At 39.5% G+C, this 15,715-nt stretch overlaps 1 protein-coding gene across 1 annotated transcript in view; it reads left to right on the top strand.

Moving 5' to 3' along the window:
* RNGTT (RNA guanylyltransferase and 5'-phosphatase) overlaps positions 1-15,072 on the top strand; it is a 392,929-nt gene extending 377,857 nt beyond the window's left edge. The window contains exons 15-16 of the mRNA XM_044290779.1: positions 9,205-9,328; positions 14,391-15,072. Coding sequence (XP_044146714.1) covers positions 9,205-9,328; positions 14,391-14,554 — 288 coding nt within the window. The 3' untranslated portion in view covers positions 14,555-15,072. The remainder of the gene's footprint in view (positions 1-9,204; positions 9,329-14,390) is intronic.
* Positions 15,073-15,715: the final 643 nt, after the last annotated feature.

Genomic DNA, 15,715 nt, shown 5'->3' with positions numbered 1-15,715 from the left:
TGTTCTGTTCTGCTGCAAAATATTCATTCTGCAGCGGAACCCGCAAATAAAGTTTTAGATTTCCTCTAACATAGGCGCCTAACCTGGCGAAGCTGGCAGTGGTTCCGCCGAAGTTATGAAGAGAAAAAAGGGGGTCAGTCAGCACATCCCAATGCGCAGGGGCACGTTTCTATGGCTGAAAACAACACTGAAAAACAAAACATGCAATGTAACAGCTCTCTGAAAACCAAATAAAGGACAAAAATGCATAATAATTGCTAGGGCTATACTTATAAATTAGAGATGCTTGGCAAATACATTTTGTACAAAATTATTTGAGCCCGTCTGCCGCACGGGCTCAAATAATTTTGTACAAAATGTATTTGCCAAGCATCTCTAATTTATAAGTATAGCCCTAGCAATTATTATGCATTTTTGTCCTTTATTTGGTTTTCAGAGAGCTGTTACATTGCATGTTTTGTTTTACGAAGTTATGAAGCGGCGCCGGCTTCTTCATAACTTGGGCGGATTCTCTGCCAGATCTAAGTGCCAGACAGCTTCCGGGCGGTCTTACATTTAGACTTTTTTTCCATGCCTAAACCAGGCGTAGTAAATGAGACGGGCCTACCTTCCCTTCCTAGCCAACGCCACACCTACAATTTTAGACTTTTAGACGTATTTCAGATTGATAAATGACCCCCATAGCTTGGCCAAAAATAAAGACATCTGTCCATCCAGTTCAGCGTGTTATCCTGCTCGTTGATCCAGAGGAAGATATAAAAAAAAAACTGAGGTAGAAGCCAATTTTCCTCATTTTAGAGGAAAAATTCCTTCCCCAACTCCAATCAGGCAATCAGAATAAATCCCTGGATCCACGACCCTTGTCCAGAAAGGATCTGAATGTCTCCATTCATCTCCTGTTATAGTAAAATCTGCAACAAAACCTCCAGCAACAGCAACTTTGTCAAATCCCCACCTGTTAATTTTGTTGCGGAAAATTCTGCAACGTGTGAGGGTACTCTTGCCTCTTTATTCTACATAATTGGATTGGACAGTGTGATTTCCATAAAGCTTTGTGTTTGTAAGCATATCTGAGTTTTTTCCCCCCGTTTTAGGAGGCTTATAGGCTGGTTTTACTTATGATATTTTCTTACAGTATGTAGGGATTTTTGTTGCGGATCATTTTCAGTTCTGTCAAAGAATAATACCTTGCTGGTTGACTTTCAACTCCTTGGTTGTTAAAGTAGGATTGTAAAGTAGGTAAAAGCATACTTCCCTCCTACTAGAATTCAAATCTCTTGTGTGATTTACCGAACACAATTACAGTGGTATGACAGGTCTGCTGCTGAACCTGTAATAATCCCACCATGCTAGCAGAAATGTTTAACACCATATATTTTATTACTGCAGGATGTGGTAAACATAGTTATTAAGAAACTTACGTAAAGAATTTGTACTTATTTTCAGCTTTTTTCTATTTTTTGTTCAATTAAGGTTAACAATTTTTTTTTGTTACGCTTTTCTTTTGGTTGACTATTATGATAGGTTTATATTTAATTATAGTTAATATTTTTTACAGCACATGTAATTTTACCTCAAGTGATGTCCGTAAAGAAATATAAGAATCATATTGAACACACTGGGGGTCATTTACCATACCGCTACACCTGTTTCCTAGCATGGAAATGTCGCAAGTGCTGTTTTTCTACAGATTTTGCAACTTTTTTTTGCTATTTCTGACACTCTTGCTGCTGTTACAAAAAAAACGGATGCAGTGTGGGTGAAATGCGATGTGCCACTGTCGGGATCTGCACAACCCGACCAAAAAACGGTTGTACATCACACCAGAAATAGATTTCAGTTCTGGCACACGGACAGCAGAAGATTCCATAGATGTAATAAGCAGCGTGCACCTGTTAGTAAATTGGTTGCATCTTCCAGCAGCAGTTTTTATTTTTATTAAGACCAGAATGTAAAACTCTGATCTTTAGTAAATGACCCTCATTTTGGTTTATATCCCTTGCACATGCTTGATAAAGGATAATACTGATGATTTGTTCTTTACCCTTTCGCTCCCCCATTCTTACTGTTTCTTTTTCACTTACCAACAGGGACAGGGCAAGTGCCAAAAGATTCCCATGGAGTAGATAATATTGTTTTTTAGTATCAAGTACTTCACAATCGTACTTACTTTTTGGTTTTTGGTGCAGGAGGTTTCAAAAAGTTTGCCACAATATAATTTGCTGATTATAATGTCGTGAACTGAGTGTGTCTTGTGAGATCTAATAATACGTAACCTTCATTAACCTCTTTAAAATAAGTGAGACGGTGTTACTAAAATTCTTACAAACGCACTTTGGTGCATATAACTCTTTGATAGGATAAGGGTATTTCTATGGTCTTTTGTCCTACTGAGGGCTTTGCAGTTTGCGGTGGGGGGTTGCTTCTTAGGCGAGATCTGCAGATGATGCTCAGTATTTACTATACAGCTAAGCCTACTTGTCTCTGACCCTAACTCAAGTCTTGAGTGGGGAGATGGGCTAAATGGCTGTAATCGGAGTACTCGTCCTGAAATGAGCGACCCCCAGCCTCTGGAACCTCTGGCCTGACCTAATTATCCCTACTTATTTTAAAGAGATTAATAAAGGTTACGTATTATTAGATCTCACAAGGAACACTCAGTTCACGACATTATAATTATTGAGACTACTGAACTACTAGTTAGTCTGTCAGGACAGACAGCCTATCCTACATTGGAATATAATTTGCTGGTAGCAGCCAAAAATGTCATGGTATGTTTGTTTTTGGTTTTTGTTTTTGTGTTTTTATCTCCATGAGCATATCCTGTGGATATATACCATGAAAAAATATTATGGGAATACCCCTTTAATTAATAGCTCTTCCAGACAGCTGGCATAAATACATTGATAAATCTTCCCCATACAGCTCTAAATCCTCTGATTCCTTTCATGTCATACATGATAAAAGTGGCTGCCTGCCGTCAATACTAGGTGGAGTGCATTGCATCAAAATTTATACGGTTACCATTGAAAGTAATGGAAGCTGTAAAAATCTACGCACTGAGCATTCCCTAGTTGCCAGAAAATGTTGTGAATTTATTTCAGAAGCAGAAGTTGTTCAGCGCCAGAGTGCTTGGCGTCCCCTGGCCCCGAAACTGTTTCTATTGTCTGCCTTCATGGTAGGTATGCACATTTGTAAAACTGTGTAAAGTAAAAACTGATTTTGTAATACTGCCCTTAAAAATGAAAGCTGTGCTGTGATCGGCTGCTATTAGCAACAAAGACAGTTTTTTTGTTTTGTTTTGTTTTTAGAGATTTTTTTTTTTTTTTATAAATCTGCCCCAGTTTTCATAAATTCTATATTTGCATGTTCTTGGCATTTTTTTCCCATAAGTTGCTCCACAAGACTTGAACAATGCCAAAAATACACGTCACAAATATATCTAAGCAATAAAATGTCACCAAATGTGCTTATGAAAAACTCATGACATCATAACTTTCTTAAAAGCCAAACAAAAATTCTGCAAGCAAACAAAAAAATTATGTGTGAAAGAAACCTAAGGGCTTTTTCACACGAGCGATACAGATTGTGTCAGGAGAATTTTCCCTTTGCCCATGAGAGATAAGTGCAAAAGTATGTTTCACTTTTCTCTATCATTTGTTACATGAGAAAAAAAATGGTGCCGTTTATTGTGCAATTTTTGCTTTCTTGTGTTTTTTTTTCCTATTCAGTTCTTTTGTAATGTTTTTTATTGCTAGCATTTTACTTCTTAGTTCTGGGTAGAAGGAAAAACACAAGAAAAAAAAACTCTGAAAAGAGGAACAATATCTGGCTGCACCCAAAAACCTAAAAACATGGCATTTTTCATTTAAAAAAATAGCTTTGTGTGAACCCACCCATCACCTGGTTATCGATTTGGGGCCTTGCCATTTTGCATTGTTTATAGATAAGACTATACGGAAGCTCAAGGGCAGCGTTTCCATAATGAAGATTAGGCTATCAGCGCTTCATCACACACTCCTATAACCTAACACATTAATGTTTTCATTTTCATCAGTCGACAATTTTCTCTTTTAATTGATAGGACTTGGCAAAAGCACCGAATGTGAAAAAAAACAAAAACATTTCAGTACTGGGAGAATTCCCAAATTCTATGTGATCTAGCAGCTCACTCTGTGCTCCAGAAGAGACCTTGTTCAGGAGAGATGCTTTCCAGGTTTAGGGAGTAGCATGTAGTTTGGTAAAGTGGATCTGCTGATATCTTGCATCCGAGATTATAATCCAGACAGATGGCATCCATGCAATTTAAATTCCTATCAAGGCAACATCGGGATACATAAAGAGCCTTAACAGCAGTGAATGCCAAGACTAGAATGACATACAATTGCAAATTACAATCATTATAAGCAGTATTTCTTAGATAACATAAATGCTTTCAAAGCCAAAATCCCGTTTCATCACAGGCATCTTCTGTCATAAAAGGGTCACAAGTCAAAGGTAAAAAGTGTAGATGGAAATGATAGCAAGTGATCTAAGAATTAAGTGCACGAGTTCATTTCTATCGATATTCCTGACTGACTTTACCCAGTACCCATTTGATACTTAATTGAATCTGTAATTTAATGAGCGCAGTTTGTCAGAATTGGAGCAGCACCATAAAAGTGCTGTTAATATTGAAATGAGGTCTTCTGAAGCTAAAAATGCCCTCTGCCCCAATCAGTCTTTTTTATGCCAGCTTACTGTTTCTATTATGTTTCTTCCTCGTTATTAACATTGTAAAAAAATAATATTCTTGTAGGGTTTATAAAAATTGGCATATGTGCAAATTAATGAATTATTATGAGGGTTTACTGGTCACATACACTGCATAAAAATAACTGGCCAAATACTTAATTGAAATGAGAATTACAGTCTTTACAAGTGGCCCTAATAATATACTTACAGGCAATTCAGACTCCCAACCATTACCCACCGAATGCATCAGCAAGTGCAAAATTGTCATTTCTGGACAAGAATAGAAATATGTATTCTCCTTGTGCAGATCCCAAATATAATCATCTCCATTTACTCTGAATGTTCCTTCCAAAGCTTGTAGCACGATCATAGGATTGGTTAATCCTGAGCAGGTTTAGCTTTGGCATGTGAGAAAATGTACATGTCCAGTGCCTACCAGCTGAAGAGGAAAATGCCTTTTTTTTTCTTGTAGGCTCAGACCCAAACACCTGCTTGAATGCTAGAACGGGAGGCTGATTTTGCAGATTTTACAGTTAATTGAGAATTAAAGATGCCTCACTGACCCCACACTTAGATCCCTTAATTCTCAACCCTGGCAAAGAGGAGCTTAGGCAGCACAATACAAAGGCGTCAAGAAAAATGATGTTTGCATTCTACATCATTAAGTGGATAAATTGCTGTAATTTTGAATGTCTACTTTCCGATTATAGGAATGCTGTTTTTTTTTTTCTTTTTCTAAAGGAAAGATTTTTCATAAACCATGTTACTATGAAATGCATGTTTTTATCTGGTGAATGCAAACCAACTCCAGAGATTGCTTTACCTGAAGGCTATATGAATATATATATATATATACACACACACACACACACACAGTGGATAGTCAATATAAAAATTCTACACACCCCTATTAAAATGCCCAAAAATAATTTCAGAACTTTTCCCACCTATAATCTGCACAATTTCAATTGGAATTAAAAAAAAAATCTTTTAGGGTGGAAAAATAAATATGCACACCCTAAAATGAATACTTTGTTGAAGTACCCTTTGAATTTATGACAGCATTCAGTCGTTTTGGGTAGGAGTCTTATCAGCATGGCACATTTTAACTTGCCAATCTTTACCTACTCTTCTTTGCAAAAGCGCTCCAAATCTCTCAGATTGCGAGGATATTTCCTATGTACAGCCCTCTTCAGGTCAACCCACAGATTTTCAATTGGATTTAGGTCAAGTGTCTGGCTGAGCCATTCCAAAACTTTGATCTTTGTTTTGGTGATGTGGAGGTTGCTTTGGGTTGTTGTCATGTTGAAAGGTGAAATTCCTCTTCATCCTCAGGCTTTTAGCAGAGATCTGAATGTTTTGTGCCAAATATAAGCTCTAGTTCATGCTGAAGAAACATATCCCCAAAGCATAATGCTGTCCCCACCATGCTTTACTGTTGATATGGTGCTCTTTTGTTGATGCACAGTGTTGGCTTTGCGCTGAGCATACCTTTTGGAATTATGGCCAAAAAGTTCAACCTTGGTCTCATCACTTCATAACACGTTTTCCCACATGCTTTTGGCAGACTTCATGTAGGTTTTGGCAAAACATAGATGGGCTTGGATGCTTCCGTCCTGCCCCTCTACCCCACAGCCAAGACATATGAAGAATACAGGAGGTTGTTACCTTTCCATACATTTGTGTATATAAGAAACATCTACCTTTGAGTCTGACTTTCAGATCTTAAAAGTGATTTACACCGCCCTTAAATTGCTTGGTGTTTGGGCCTCCATGGATCTGTGGAATCCATGACCCTGTCTTCTGTTCAAGAGTTGCACTTCCGGACACTTGATAGATATGTAAACCCCACAGTTTTGGTGATTCTCTGACCCAATCATCTATGAGTCTCAATTTGGCTCATGTCAAAGTCAACACTTCCCGCTTCCAACAAATTGACTGACTGTTTACTTGCTGTGTAATATATCCTTTCCCTTTACATTTCCCATTGTAATTAAATTATGTTTTCTTAATTTCACCTGTCACTGGTTTTAAGCCTTATATAGCCATCACATGTGAGTTCCTTCATGATCTTGTGGGCACTGTCACTGCTATAGAGAGCAGTGTTCCTGCTGCATCTTCTAGGACTGGAGATTTCTGTTAGACCATGCCAGAAGCATTATATAATCAACTTACATTGACAGGCAATAGTTCTTTGGAATTATGAAACCTGGCACACCAGTATTTTGGTATCAAATATTGGCAAAAAAATTTTTTTGCGACATTTCGATTTCTGCACCTTCCAGTGCCACTTTGAGATTTGAAGTACAAAAATGGGTGTGGTTTAAGTGTTTTATTATCTGTGATTTTTTTGTAAAGCTATGAATTGTAGCACACTATAAGCCAACTTCTTTTGCACCACATATATTATAACGGTGCAACATTTTCAGAAATTTGTCAAAACGGGACTATGCCGAGTCCAATCTAAAAAGTATAATCAAATACACCTGCAGTGATAATTGCCCTCCATAGTACTAGCACAATCATAACAAACAAAAAAGATAACACATTATTCAAACTGCAAGCAGAATAGCTTTTTTCTCACAAAGTTGCATGAAGGTTTCTATGAGTATTAATGATTAAGTTATATTTTTATACATGGTATGCCCTGTGCTCACAGAAAATATGAGGGGTCTTCACAAAGTTTCTGCACCTTTTTTGAAAACGGCGAGCGAGTAGGAGTAATTGGTCGTGTCTGAGAGCGCCATGTCATTAGTCTGTCAGGCATGCCAGCTGACTCTGCAGTTTATTATAAGTGTTGCCATGCTGTAGTGAAGATGGCTGCGAAACGAAAGAGGAACAGTGTTTTATCATGCACTTTTTGAGAACAGAAGGTATGCCAACAACACCTACCACCACACTGCTGCCAACTCAATCGAAACCATCAAACAATTAAAGTGGGAGGTCATGAAACACTCAGTTTATAGTCCAGATTTAGCAATTACCATCTGATTTTCACCTTTTTGGACCGGTCAAATAAGCTTTAAGGGGAAGAAGATTTTCATGTGATGATGTGAAAGCATCAGTGACTACACACTCAACCAAAAACATTTTTGCTGATTGCATAAAAAAATGTGGTACAGTGGTGGGAAAATATATCACAAAGGAAGTTGACTGTGTAGAAAAGTAATTTAAAAAAAAGTTTGAATAAAAAGCACAAACTTTTTAAAGACAGCTGTGTACCGTGTACAGTATACATATTAAATGCAGTTGTGGATGACAGCCAAATATTGAATGCCCTCTGTTTCAGAGGGCATGCAATATTAGATCAGACCCCCATGTCACACCTCAGATCAGACCCCTATATTAGATCAGACCCCCATGTCACACCTCAGATCAGACCCCTATATTAGATCAGACCCCTATGTCACACCTCAGATAAGACCCCTCTATTAGATCAGACCTCCCCATGTCAGACCTCTGATCAGACACCCCATGTCAGACTTCAGATCAGTTCTTCTGACCTGTATGGCTAATGGGCCCATAGACTTTCCTAAGCCACACATACTTCATGTTTTGTTGCCATACAGTTGGCCATCATGTTGATGTATCCTTGATAACCTTGTTTCAGCTGTAGTAAAAAGTAGTCTACTATACTTTCTCATTGCAAATGCGACGATGTGCATTTTTTTATGTGAGTCCATTACAGATATAGTCAACTGTAACAGTATACAGAGCATCTATAGGCACACAGTTGCAAATGTTTGGTATATACAGTATGTCCAGAAGAACATGTTAAATGGTCCCACTAAATGTAATGCCCAAACTTGATGTGAACCTACTAATCATACCCTTTATAGTGTCTGATGTACTTGAATCGATCAGTTTTAGAACAGATGTTCAAATGCTGTTGAACAGGGTCACGACTACTACTCCTAACATATGATAGCCCAATCACATTTCCTGTAGAATAAATAGTTTGGACATGTTGCAACATCCATGCGTTAAAAGCTATAATCAGTTAATTTGTAACAGGAAGATTCATATGGGTCAGTGCATAGGCTGACTCTAGCCGTTTCTCCAGAAGTATATATAGATGACTAGTAATAATGATTAATTGCTAAGGTCAAATTCACCAACTGCATAATCGCCTTTCTATTTTAGGCAATAATACAGAGAAGCAGAGTTCTGCCTTTATCGTGTTTAGCAAAGCAAAAATTGTTGTAAACCGGTTAAGTGTAAGCAGAATATGTAAAATCTAATCTGTAGCCTTGCTCCAAATCCCAAGTCACAGCTATTTAAAGTAATGGCCATCAAGCGTGCAGAGATAGACCTATTCACTTCTGAGCTTTTATATGCCCTGCTTGTCTGATGCGTTCGGAGCTTGAGGCGTCTGTGCCCGTGCATCTTCAAGTCTTTGACAACTTAAGAGGCTGTAGAGCAGATGGAATTGTAATGGTGATTTTCCTGTTTCTCATCGTTTCTGAACAGGTAACTAAAGACTTAAAACAATATGACAATAAAATCATAGAGTGCAAGTTTGAGAACAATTGCTGGGTCTTCATGCGGCAAAGAGTTGATAAAAGCTTTCCAAACGCCTATGACACAGCTTTGGGTAAGTACAATGTCCCAGGAATAATAATAACTATACCCTGTAAGGCACTTCCACTTTTAATTTGCTAATGCTTGATGGATATTCTGCAGATTTTCCACAGTGGAATTGTGTGTGGAAAATACACAGGGTCCTCAAAGTGGGTGAGATTTTAAAAACTCATATCCACATGCTGTAACAAATTCAAAAACAAAAGCCACACACAACTTGACCTGCAGGGTGGATTTTAAAATCCGCAGCATGTGAAATAATGCTGTAAATTTCTGCTCTGCATTTCATCCTTTGCAATGTAAATCTACAGCCAAATCCATGCGGATTCTTTGCAGATTTTCCGCACCAAAATATGTCCCGTGTGTATGTAATCTGCAGGCAGCATGTTATAGAGCCAGAGAAGCTAATCAAATTTATATAGTTTTTTTTGGGAAAAGATTTAGCATAACATATGCTTATTGCCGGCATTGAGGTCAAGGAGGTGGTCCTGTCAGTGATTGACAGCCTGCCCTCGATGACTATGTAGCCCAGAGTGAGCAGAAATGTAAATGTCCTTTTCCCACAAAACATACATTAACCTGCTCCGCTCCTCCTGCTCTGTAACACCGTGCCTGTAGCTCAACTCAAACATGTGTTCGATGTGATAGGTTCCACTTAAGGGAGTCTGTCAGCAGTTCTGGGTCTGTAAAACTGTTGATAAGGGTTTCGGTGCAGACATACCAGGAGTGATGGTCATGCAGGTTGCATGACTGAAAGGTCAATGTTTTCATCCTCCGATGCTGCTTCCCTAATTGCCCAGGAGTCCGTCCTTTTCATGTTTAGTGCTACCTATCCCTCCCCTCTGACAACTCTACTGTCCAGTTGGTAGACTGCTAGAGCTGTCACTTAGAGCGGGAAGGGATGAAAAGCATTTGGTGCAAAGAGCCCAGGGCTTCCAATATGAGGGGACTTCCTCCTGGACGCTTCTAGTCACAGGGCCTTGACCGTGCGACTTGCTTGACCGTCACTGTGTCTGCATCGCTCTCCCTGACTCCTATGTAGTGCTGTCAGTAGTTTTGAAGGCTTATTTTTTGTATAGGTATTAGGTTGATATTTTGAGTCTCATTTATTATTAAAATAAATAAAAAAACGACGACGAAGCACTGCACTTGCTTGTAGCTTCTAGCCAGATTTCAGTCATTTATCTATGACAGGTTAAAAAATAATTGGATTGGTTGCTGTGAACAACTACTCATCTATTTCTGTTATTTTATATTTAGTCCAGTGTAGTGTAGTAGTTAGAATAGTTTCTACTTCTGATAACATATTAGTTCAGGTTATTCAGAAGATTTTTTTTCACTTGTGTCTTTAAGAGGAGTTTCCTCAGTCAGGTTTTTGTTGCTGCATTTGAAGACAATGTCAGGATTGGATTAAAAAAGGGAAGAAGGATCAGTTTTTGCATTCTCTGTGTTCTCTATTATCCATTGATGGCTTTGGTTTCAAAAACTGCACCAAAAACATAGAAATCCAGCCTTAGGCCTCTTTCACACTGGCGTGTGCGGCCCATTACCGTATTGTGGGCCGCAATACACGAGCACAGTCCGTGGGGCAGCCGCAGCTGATCACGGGCCCATTCACTTGAATGGGTCCGCGATCCAGCCGTTCCGCAAAAAAAAAAAATAGGACATGTTCTCTCTTTTTGCGGAACGGAAGTACGGTACGAAACCCCACGGCAGCACTTCGTAGTGCTTCCATAGGGTTTTGTTCCATGGTTCCGTTCTGCACCGTGGTTCCGTTCTTTCAATGGGCATTCATTCCAGATCCGGCCTTGCGGCAAGTCTTCAGTTTTTTTGGCCGGAGCAAAAAGCGCAGCATGCTGTGGTATTTTCTCCGCCCAAAAAACGTTCCGTTACGGAACTGAAGACATCCTGATGCATCCTGAACGGATTTCTCTCCATTCAGAATGCATTAGGATAATCCTGATCAGTATTCTTCCGGCATAGAGCCCCGACGATGGAACTCTATGCCGGAAGACAATAACGCAGGTGTGAAAGAGCCCTAACCTGTAAGTAAGGGAAAAGGTGTAAACTGTAATGAAGGTAATTTTCTTACCAGTAACTGTATTTGTGAGTTATCTCCTCCCTTCTGATCCTCAGCTGTGTCATGTGACCAGCACTCTGAATTTCCAAATAACACAGCATCTTATGTGTGGATAGGAAGCCAGTTTCTCTATGTATTCCTATGGGAGCCTCAATGTCAGTCTCATAGGAATGAATGGAGAAGTAACTGACTTCCTGTCCTGTGTCAGAGATCAGACTGCTGGTCACAATACACAGCTGAGGATTAGAAGGGAGTGAATAACTTACAAATACAATCACCAGTAGGAAGATTACCTTCACTACAGTTTACTAGTTCCTTTCTAAGAGAGAATAACATTTTTGTGGGAGTGCTTCTTTAAAGATGTTTTTCAGTACTTTAATATTGGCTGGATAATATACCATATCTGATTGGCACATGGTCAACACATTGTTCACCTGCTGATCAACTGTTCTGTAGTAGTTCTGGCACCAGAACTGCACAGCTCTGTTCATTGTGTACTTTAATAGGAGTGGATGGAGCTGTGCTGCGATGATGGGGAGTGTGCAGTAACACGCTCCTCTCCCTGTTGTCCCAGCACATACAGTACTGATAAAATAGTGAGAGGAGCAAGACTGCAGCATTCTATACTAATAGGAAGCATGCTATGTTACTCCACACTTACTGTCACCGCAGTCCTGATCTCCGCTCTCTTCCCTGTGCTTAGGACTTATATAGTGAGGCAGAGGCTTGGGGTAGTGAGAAAAGGCAAGCTTGTATATGTATGTCACACACAGGCATCTTAAGTGTTCATTATAATGCTGAAGACAGACTCTCCTTAGCAAAACCCAGGAGACTCTTCATAACCTGTTTTCTAGTACAAGTAAATATCTTTCACTAAAAGATATTACAGAAATGTGAAACACCACTGTCACCACACCACAGTAATGAAAATAAACTGAAACAACACTTCTAACTCGAACGTGAACAGAGCCTGATACTCACACATTCTAAAGAATTAAAGGGGTCTTCTTACTTCAGCAAATGGCATTTATCATGTAGAGAAAGTTATAACAAGCCATTTACTAATGTATAGTGATGATTATTATTATTGCTTCTTTTGCTGGCTGGATTCATATATCCATCACATTATACACTGCTCCTTTCCATGGTTACGACAACCATGCAATTCATCAGTGATGGTCGTGCTTGTACACTATAGGAAGAAGCGCCATCCTCTCTGGTGGCCGGGACCATGGAAGTGCACATAAGCTAGTGTTTTTTCCTGTAGTGTGCAAGCACGACCACCACTGCAGGATTGCAGGATGGTTGTAACCATGGTGGGGATTCGCTCTGGTAGGCAGGGTAAGCAGATGCAGTACAGAGGGAAAAACAAGGTTGTAAAGCAAAGTTCAGTGTTTATTCACACATAAGAAAAAACAAGCAAAAAGTAACAGTGTCCAGTTTCGGTGCCTGTTCACACCACACAAAGTCCACAGTGCAAAAAGCCATCACCTGGTCAGCAGTTTTCCACACCGCAGTCCACAGCAGGCTTTAGAGGCCTGTTTCCCCAGCATGCGGCTCTCAAGACACAGACTCCACAGCTTCTCTGTCATGGAGGATAATCCACCCCCCAGCTGAACGTGCTGGCTGGGTTTTTATATCCCAGCCAAAACCTGGCCTGGAACCGTGGGGAACAGGCACCCACCCTGCTCTTTGGCTGCTCCCAATAAGAACCGGCCCGGATTGGCTTTACAGCCATACTAACGGCTGAAGTGTCAGACTGCAACTGCAAAACTGACACTTCAGGGGAAAACCCGGTTCTTACCTCACCGAGGCCAGGAACCTCGGTGACACGTATTTTCCGTCAATGACCGCCCCTTGTTCCTTCTTAAACTATAGAAACGAGCAGTGTACAGTATGATGGAAAAATTGATCCAGCCAGCAAAGGAAGCAATGAGGACAGTCGCAATACATTAGTGTCTTGTATTAACTACTTCTACATAATAAATCCTATTTGCTAAAGTGAGACAACCCCTTTAAAACATTTGATCACGAGCAATCCATCTGGTGATAGATGATGCAAACTGGTGTCCATTTACATTTAGTTTAGATAATGAGTAGAGCAAAAATTTGCTGCAAGAAATGCCTAAGCCTTAGGCCATATTTTCACATGAATGTGTGTTTCAGCCCAATCTTGGCTGTGCCGAGTTGTACCCACATAATGCCTCCAGTACAATTCAGTACAGTTGCTGTCGGGCAGGAACACAGAGCATCATAAATCATTATAATGCTGTGAGCTCTTGTCATGGGAGCATTGTTCAGTACAAAAAATACTGCTGTCACAAAGAGCAAGTTTCACACACAAAATATGCTTGTGTAAAATTGTCCTTAAAGGGGTTGTCTCACTTCATCAAATAGCATTTATTATATAGAGGAAATTACTGCAAGGCACTTACTAATGTATTGTGATTGTCCATAATGCCTCCATTGCTGGCTGGATTCATTTTTCCATCACATTATACAATGCTAGTTTCCATGGTTACGACCATCATGCAATCCAGCAGCAGTGGCCATGCTTGCACACTATAGGAAAAAATACTAGTCTATGTCCGCTCCCACAGTCCCAGCCACCAGGGATGCCATCGCTTTTTCCTATAATGTGCAAACACGACTGCTGGATTGCAGGGTGGCTGTAACCATGGAAACAAGCCGTGTATAATCTGATGGAAAAATGAATCCAGACAGAAAAGGAAGCAATATGGAGAATAACAAATACATTGGTAAGTGGCTTGTATTAACTTTCTCTGCTTACTAAAAGCCAGTTGATGAAGTGAGACAACCCCTTTAAAGGTAAGTCTGTTAAAGGTGGAATTTGTTACACTACCAGATCCACATCAAGACATTTGTGTGACTGCAACACCTGCATCCCCTATGGCCATGACGCTCACAACCCGTGCATTGTTCATTACCTTGTACGCATGATATATCTCTTAATACGCACTTTTTCTCTCGGTAGCTGTATGTAACAGCATCCAGCATCCAGTAACTAAGGAAATACTATTTGAATTAATTGATCGATGCACAGGAGCAAATCAGGGGCAAATTAAAAGAAATGCACTGGACACGGATGCTGAACTCATGCCTCCCCCGCCTCCTAAAATTCCACGAGCTGTTAACTGAAGGAAAAGCAGAAAGACTTCATTTCGGACAGAGGAAATCCTAACAACCTGCTCATCTTACATATTCGCAATAAGGACTTTTCCACACAAAAAAGCAACTTTTTGCACACTGACATTGTAGCTATCTTACAAGTACAGATTACTACTTCCCAAAATGTGCATCAAAGACTAAACGTGTCTACTCTGTCTTACATGAAAGTGGAAAGAACCCAAAGCATTGCATAAGAGACTTTGAAAAACTTTATTTTTGCAAGAGCAAAAACTGTCCGATCAAGGAACACACCTTTTTGTGTTTTCCTACCAATTTGTACATGTAGGAAAAAATAAAAGTTGCTTTTGTCCTTTTTCTTAAAGATCTTTTTATTTTATTTAATTGGTCATTGCTTAAGGATTTAATTTAATGTATTTTCCTAAATTCCTTATTTTGAACAAAACAATGATTCTTTAAGTATCATTTCAGTTGTATAGGATACAATGTTATTGTCTGGTTTCGCCTGTTTTAAATCTTGCTTCGAATTTTGGAATAAAAAAAAAAAAAGAAAAGGGCATGTGTCATGTTCTGGTTTTCCAAGATAAAACTTTAAGCTGTATTTATGAAGTAAGAAAAGCACAAGTGGTTTATCACAGTCTTTGTAAATGAGAAGTTTTTACATTAATCATCTACCACCAAATATTGCTGCTTTAGGGTACTTCTCAAAAGGAACAACTTTTCCAGAATGCTGGGTAAAGTATTCAGTGTAGTTAGCAAACATGTACACCACATGAATAAGAACACAAAATGATGAAAAACTGAAAAGGAGTTTTCTTGCCTCATGAAATGGCTCTTATTATAATGAAAACCTCAGTATAAGCCACTTACTACAGTAGTTTGTAATCCAAATTGCCTCCTTTCATTTCTGCAATGCATTATTCAATCCTGTGATACAACGCTCGTTTTCAGGGGTTACAGCCATTGCTGCAATCCAGCAGCAGTGGCTGCACTTGCACACCGCATCCATCCAGCGTCTTTGGTGGGCCAGGAACACGCATAGGCACAAATGCACAGCATCTCTCTTCCTATCCACCTTGCATCAGCGCTTGTCGTGTGTGTAGAACAGCACCAGGACATGTGCAGTAGCCTTGGAGATGTTCTACACAGCTACTTCACTCAGCCCTTAGAATA

Source organism: Bufo gargarizans, chromosome 4 (genome assembly GCF_014858855.1).
Source record: "Bufo gargarizans isolate SCDJY-AF-19 chromosome 4, ASM1485885v1, whole genome shotgun sequence".
Lineage (NCBI taxonomy): Eukaryota > Metazoa > Chordata > Amphibia > Anura > Bufonidae > Bufo > Bufo gargarizans.
Note: the sequence above shows the minus strand (reverse complement) of the source record. Positions and strands in the feature narration are given on the sequence as shown.